The sequence below is a fragment of the Podarcis cretensis genome (assembly GCF_951804945.1).
Source record: "Podarcis cretensis genome assembly, chromosome: 8".
In the NCBI taxonomy this organism is placed as follows: domain Eukaryota; kingdom Metazoa; phylum Chordata; class Lepidosauria; order Squamata; family Lacertidae; genus Podarcis; species Podarcis cretensis.
Genome location: NC_137177.1, coordinates 18,874,573 through 18,881,622, shown reverse-complemented (window position 1 = coordinate 18,881,622; position 7,050 = coordinate 18,874,573). Strand labels below are relative to the sequence as shown.

At 39.6% G+C, this 7,050-nt stretch overlaps 1 protein-coding gene across 1 annotated transcript in view; it reads right to left on the bottom strand.

The window, feature by feature from the left end:
- Positions 1–4,269: 4,269 nt before the first annotated feature.
- LOC307221726 (uncharacterized protein) overlaps positions 4,270–7,050 on the bottom strand; it is a 36,228-nt gene continuing 33,447 nt past the window's right edge. Inside the window, exon 9 of the mRNA XM_079986510.1 lies at positions 4,270–4,715. Coding sequence (XP_079842636.1) covers positions 4,602–4,715 — 114 coding nt within the window. The 3' untranslated portion in view covers positions 4,270–4,601. The remainder of the gene's footprint in view (positions 4,716–7,050) is intronic.

Below are 7,050 nucleotides of genomic sequence, written 5' to 3'. Positions count from 1 at the left end.
TTCAGGAAATAACTAGAATTTTTTTCTAGCCTCCATTCAAAATATTGATTTTAATTTCCAGTATAAAAAAATCCCAAAGACAGGACAGGCTCCCAATGCCCCTTAACCCCCCCCCCATAACAGTATAATGACTGAGCCCAGAATAAATTCTACCGATTCAGGGGCTTTTTGTGTTAGTTTCAGATTTCCAGCATCAATCAGGAAACTACAACACAACTAAATGTTAAAAAATAAATAAATAAAAATTTCAATTGAAAAGTCACAATAAATACTGGATACTTACTGGAGATCTCTTCTTCCTCTGTTGTTATTTTACAAAGGGAAACAATAGTGGTTTTTTTAGTTTTTTGCTTTTTTGTTTTTCATATATTTTGTCATCAATTATATTCAAAGAATATACAAAAAAGATCAAATTGTTATTTATTTCTATTCACATCCCGTTACTGAGTATATTACAGGAGAAACACATTATATTTGCTTCTGTTTCTGTTCAATCTCTATATCACAGTGGTACCTCTGGTTAAGAACTTAATTCCTTCTGGAGGTACGTTCTTAACCTGAAACTTTTTTTAACCTGAAGCACCACTTTAGCTAATGGGGCCTCCTGCTGCCGCTGCACGATTTCTGTTCTCATCCTGAAGCAAAGTTCTTAACCCGAGGTACTATTTCTGGGTTAGCGGAGTCTGTAACCTGAAGCATCTGTAAACTGAAGCGTCTGTACCCCAAGGTACCACTGTACATTCAACTGTCAACATACATGAGGGTAATGTTCTAGGGACAACTCATAAAGCTAAAATCGTGTATAATCAAAACACATTCTCCCTGCACCTCCAAACACTCTCCCAAGGTGGGGTTGCCAAAGTTCCCCCCCCCCAAAAAAAAAACAACCTCCAACCCTTATTTATTTACTTTTTGCCAAGTGAGTAAAGCTGAATGGTGCAGCATTCCTAGATGGCAGAGGCTTCACTGGGGGAGAGAACTCAACCTTCAGAGCTTTTCCTGCTGGACCATGGGGCCATAAGCCCCCATGGCCTATCAGGAACCAAATCCTAGCCTGCACCCTGCTTTGGCAACTGCAGTTCCTGGAGGTAGCAGTATTTGCTTACATTATACTGGAAAAGTCTCATTTTTATCCATAATTCACACGGTTATCAATCTATCAAAAATACGTATCAAATAGCATATCACTTCAATCATTTGTCTCTGAAACACCAAGATTAAGAGCAAGGAAGTGGTCCCTGTTTTTTTTTTTGGGGGGGGGGGTTAGCTTTTCAAATCTCCCTAAAGTTAATGGATGTCCAAGAAAAGTAATACAATACTTACAGAAAGTCCAGGCAGGCCCTAAAATAGAAAACAGTGTGTTTTGTGAAAACATCATTTGAGACAAAATAAGCAAATCTGGGCATGCTTCCCAACACTACTATATCTACAGATCTCCAGCTTTAAGGGAAACAAAGCTCCTGAGAGAACATAGGAATAGTTGAGCACAGTTAAATCACAACAGCCACTTCTGTGGGACACTGTTATGAACTAAGGGATACTTCTCGACTTCATGATCACAATTAATATACCGTATTTTTTTGTCTATAAGATGCCGCCTATCTTGGGGCCTCAAAATTTAGAAAATAGGTGGAGATTGAGCTTTTGGGAAGGATCATTTGGGGGGGATGCCAAAAATTGTTCACCCGACAGAATGCAGCACACAACCCCTCGCATTGCTTACAATCTCCGCTTACAATCTCGGGCTCGTGCCAAAAAACCATTCGCCCGTCCCCCCTTGGCACTACCCGTGTATAAGACAACCCTAAATTTTGAACCTCATTTTTGGGTCAAAAAAGTTTGTCTTATACATGGAAAAATATGGTATAACATGTTTGATTACTAAAAGCAGTTGCAAAGATTAGGGCCCTGAACCAAATTTTCATACTTCTAAAAGGAAGAGCCAAGCTGTGGTGTTTTTCTATTCTCGTTAAAAAGGAAAAAGAAACTTTTTGGATATCGCTAAGGTTAAATAAGACTAAAGGTAAGTAATGTCTAATACTCACAGACACAGGCAGGCCATTCTAAAATAGAAAGCAAGAATCCATTTTAACATAATCAATATAACATAATCAGTATAATTAATAAATAAACACACACAAAAACACACATCCCCCTTCTTTTAGTAAAAGTATCTAGTGTGGCATACAGTTATCATAAAAATATACAAAATATAATAAAATGCACAATGAAAACATAAAACCAGTTTCTAAATATGCAGCATAAGGGCTCAGTTCCTCAGAGGTTAATGTAAATGGGAACAGTAGGCAATCACTGTGCAAAGCAAGGTGTTTCCTCAGTAGATAATCACAGTATCCTAATTGAACTGTAATCAGGCCAGCATAGTTCAGGCAGAACCCTGCATAGGAGTGCTTGCATAGTTCTTTCAGGCAATAGCCGCATACCCTCCAACATTTCTTCAATGAAAATAAGGATGTCTCATTCCATAATGATCATTTTACTATTTATACCACACACATTGTACTGGGTGGCCCAGCCATTCTGGGTGGCTTCCAACATATATTAAAAACATGAAACATAAAGAAAAAATCCCTCTACAGGATTGCCTTCAGACGGCTCAGGGGTCGGATGTCTCCACACCCTCCAATGATCCAATGAAAATAGGGATGTCCTAAAGAAAAGTGGGACATTCCGGGATAAAATCAGAAACCGGTATGGCTTCTCTAAATCAGGGACGTCCCTGGAAAATCGTTACACTTGGGGGGTCTGTAGCCATAACATAGAAAATACAGTACTGGATCACATCTACACCATATATTTAAGAGACATTCCAAGTGCTTTTAAAGCACTGGTCTTAATGAGCTTATAAAGCACATGGATAATCATTGCCCAAAGGTTAGTAATATAGAGAACTTACAAGTACGTCAGTTGGGACAGGCAAGTTCTAAAACACAAAAGGAGTAAGTTATGTGAAAACATCATTTGGGACAAAAAGAAGCAAAACTGGGCAAACTTCCCAACACTAATATATCTATGGCTCTCCAGAATGAAGGGGAACATAGCTCCTGAGAGCATTTGTAAGCCCAGTCACCTTTTTATATATTGGACATCATCGGAAGTCACAAAACCTCTCTCTCCTACAGTTCACCCATATTCTCTCAGTCTGCTTTCCATGCTTCAGGTCATGGATTTCTTCAGAAGTGTACACATCCTTTACATATAATGCTACTCCTTCTCCATTCCTGTTTGGTCTATTCCTTTTAAACTGTATATACCACTCAGTTCCTACATTCCAGTCATGAGCCTTATCCTGCCAGGGTCCAGTACTGCCTGCTAGGTCACTTTTGCCAAGCTGAAGTTGGTCTTGCTTGTTTCCCATGCTCTGTTCATTTGTGTAAAGACAACTGTCTTATCAAAATATCTTAGTGAGAACGTGGAAGTTCGTCTGGACATAATACAATCATATTCAAAGCTCTCCAGCATTACAGAGAACAATGTCTCTGATACAACTTAAGAATAGTTGAACACATCAAAGTCAGTCTGGAGTGGCTAGATTTGTACTACGCATATTGCAATTAAATACCCTTGCCTTCAATGGAGCCCTGGTATAGCTTTGTGGATCTCTTTAGTCACGTGCAAAACACATCTAGGAACTGAGAGACACTTCTTAACTAGGCGACCAAATATAACACACATAATAGTTTTTCATTTTTATGCAAAGTAATAGGGCTTTACTCTCTATTCGACATAAGTCTCATCAACATTGAATCTCTTCACTATTTAGACAGCATCATTGCCTGGACTTCCTACTCTTCAAATGGTGGCATGTTGCTGGAAAGACAACTACAGAAGCCCCAGATGATGCAGTCTGTTATTCTTTGTGGCCCTGTTGATATTTCATCTGGTGTAAAGCTAAGCATCACTGTAACTGCATGCAAAACTTTGAAGCCAATGTCAAACTTCCGTCTGTGACCATACAGCCAGATTGTATCTGACATATTCAGACTCTCTTTAAAAACAACAAGAAGTCTGATCATGGTTTGCAGAGAATGGCTATGCCTTTCCTCCTCTGTTGACCCCCGGTGACAATTAATAATGTTCCAATTAAAAGTAACTTGCAATACTCACGCCTAGTAAACCGCCATTCTGAAATAAAAAGGAGGAAATCAATTTTTAGACAATCAACATCTCTTTTAAGCAATGTTTCTTTAGTTTTAACGCCCTTTAATATCTTTGTGGGAGTATACAAAATCAGGCATAAACATCTCTTTCCCAGAAATATTTGGGTTGTTTGTGCAGTGAATGGCCATAACAGGGAAAACGCAGCATTGGCATTCATAACCTACATGAGGTATCTTCAACCTTTTCTAGACCCAGGACTCACTAACTAGGTGATCAAAAATAAGATACCTAACAGGTTTTTGTTTTTGTTTTGATTTTGTATGATATTATATACCTTCACATAATACTTTGGTTTACGTATTTGTTTTTCCAAATTATAAGGGCCATGTCATGCAGCCAGTATGCCTTAACCACTTCAATCACACAGCAGTATTGTAGCACAAATCTCATCAGCCAATACTGAGGGACACTTCAATGAACTAATCTGCAAAATCTTGCAGGAAACACAAGCCCCTCCCCCAGTGAAGGATGTTGTGGATCATTAAGGCATTACATAGAGGATTTCCAATACTCACATTTCCACCAAGAACACCCTAAAGATGATAAAGAAATATGTTAGTCAATCGTATTATAGGAACATGATAAATATAGTGAACATTTTGATGATTTCACACTGACAAATGTGGACTTGCTGCCTGTTCTAAATAGGTCTCGCTTATGTCAAATTTCTTCAATAGAAGGCATCATTGATCTTTCCCCTCTCAGGATGCTAGTCCAGGGCCACCTACTCCTTATGTTTAAAACCACAGGCACATTTCATCTATCTTTGTGTGTTTGTGGGGGGGGTGTTTTATCTGCCTTCAAGGATTGTTGCCATGGTACTGCTATGAGTATGCAAGGAGAAAGTAGGCTGTATACAAGGTCCTTTATCTGCTGTAAACCTGGGCATCACTGTAACAGCATGCAGAACTTTGAAGCCTGATAGACCTACCAGATAACTCCTAGAGCTGTTGAATTTCGTTGGACCTGATGACAGAGCTTTGCAGCCAAGGAGTCTTGATGTTTCATTGGAACAGCATTTCTCAAAGCAACTTTGCAACTTCTACCATTGGGACTGCTTTCCATTTTGCAGCCATTGCTACTCACCATTCACCAGTAATGATGCTGCTCCAGGACAAACTACTCCTTATGTTAAAGCCACAATAACATTTAATTTCTCGACTTCCGGGTCGGCGCCATCGCCGAGTGGCGGACTCCCTCCGAGCTCCGGAGGGAGCCTGCTGGGTAGGGGTTGGCTCCTGCCGCGCCGGCGACGCGGGGGCCCTCAAAAACCATGGGCGGTGATGCCCATGGACTTGGTGACTCGGCGGGCACCGTTTGAGCCCCCCGACCCGCGAAGGAGCCTTTTTAAAGGCTGCGGAGCGGGTGACGGGGGGTGTGTGGTGCTATGAGTCCACTGCTTCCCCTGCCTAGCGAAGCCGCATGCCATTCGGCGGAGAGCACCGACTTCTTTCGAAAATTTGGACTAAAAAGAACAACCCGTGAGTAAATCTATCAGACTTAAAAGGGAAAATTTGATTTACGAATTCGGAGCGAGCGGGGGAGGTGCAAAAAGGACGTCCGCCCCCCCTGTTGTAGAGGTTTTAACGCAAGGATTTGACAACTAAGATCGAGAGATGAATTTGTTTATTCGAAAAAAGTTAATTTCACGAAGGGAAATTACAAGTAATTGTGCTGGAGGAGAAGACTGATTTGTGAGAACTAAAATGTAACCCCCCGGGAACCGGGAGCGATCCGTTATGAGAGACTGGTGAAGAGACACAGAAGTTTTGACAGCTGTCAAAGTAGCTGTCAAAGCAGGAAAATAAAAGAGAACCTTGTTACGATGGCTTTGCTGGTTAGATTCGTTACAATTTGGACATAAACTATTGAAAACAAAGGCAACAAGTTATTTGACTTTTGGGTCTGATCTGGAAAGAAATTATGTTACCATATTCCCTCTAGAGGGAGTTCTGGGACATTGCAACAGTGGCAGCAAGTGGAAAAATACTATGAAACTGAGCAGGATTTGTTATCTCTTGGGAAAGCTGCAAAAATGAAGCATTATTTTGTCTACAAAGGTTTCTACACTAAAGGAGACAATGGATTTATCTATTGAAGAAAGGAAGGGACTTGACGTAAGTTTATGTTCCTGAATAAATAAAGCCTCTGTAGAGGAACTAGAAGTTTCTGAATTAGAAGGTTTTTGCAGCAGAACAGGAAAAGTAACCTGAGGAATAAGAGCTGGACTAAACTCGAAGTTGGAACATTTGGGACATCCAGATTTTAAAAGGATCAAGAAACAGAATTTGAGTTATACTCTTAAATATAGAGGTCTGGATGGAAGAAGAATGATCTTTTCTGAGAGTTTCTCCGAGATTGGACTTTCTGAAATTAAAAGCTACCAAAAAGACGGCAAAGTGGAATCGAGAGAGATTTAGACTTGGACGTGGGATCTCCAGGCTGGCAGTAGACAGATGGATGGACTTTGGGGATCGAAACCAGGAAAGGGGGGAGGAAGATTTGGAATCCAAAGGCTGTAAAACTATATATTTCTTCTTTTCTTTTTTTTCATTTTCTCTTGTTTTACTTTGTGTGATAAAAATAGGGGAATTCATGGAAGGGAACTGGGGTCGATCTTAGGGAAGTATAAAAAATATAAAGAGAAATGGTTAAATAAGATAAATTAATTTTGAATAAATGGGCTAATTATAATTATAATAAGGTTTTAAAATTTGTTGTAAGAATTTGTGGAATTAATCTAATGGAAATGGAATACAAGAGGGGGAGGGGGGGAGTCCTGGAAAGATGTTAATGAAATTAAGTGTAAACTTTATTTTTTTTTATTTTTTTCTTTATTTTCTTCTTTATTCTGGAAATTTTAATAAA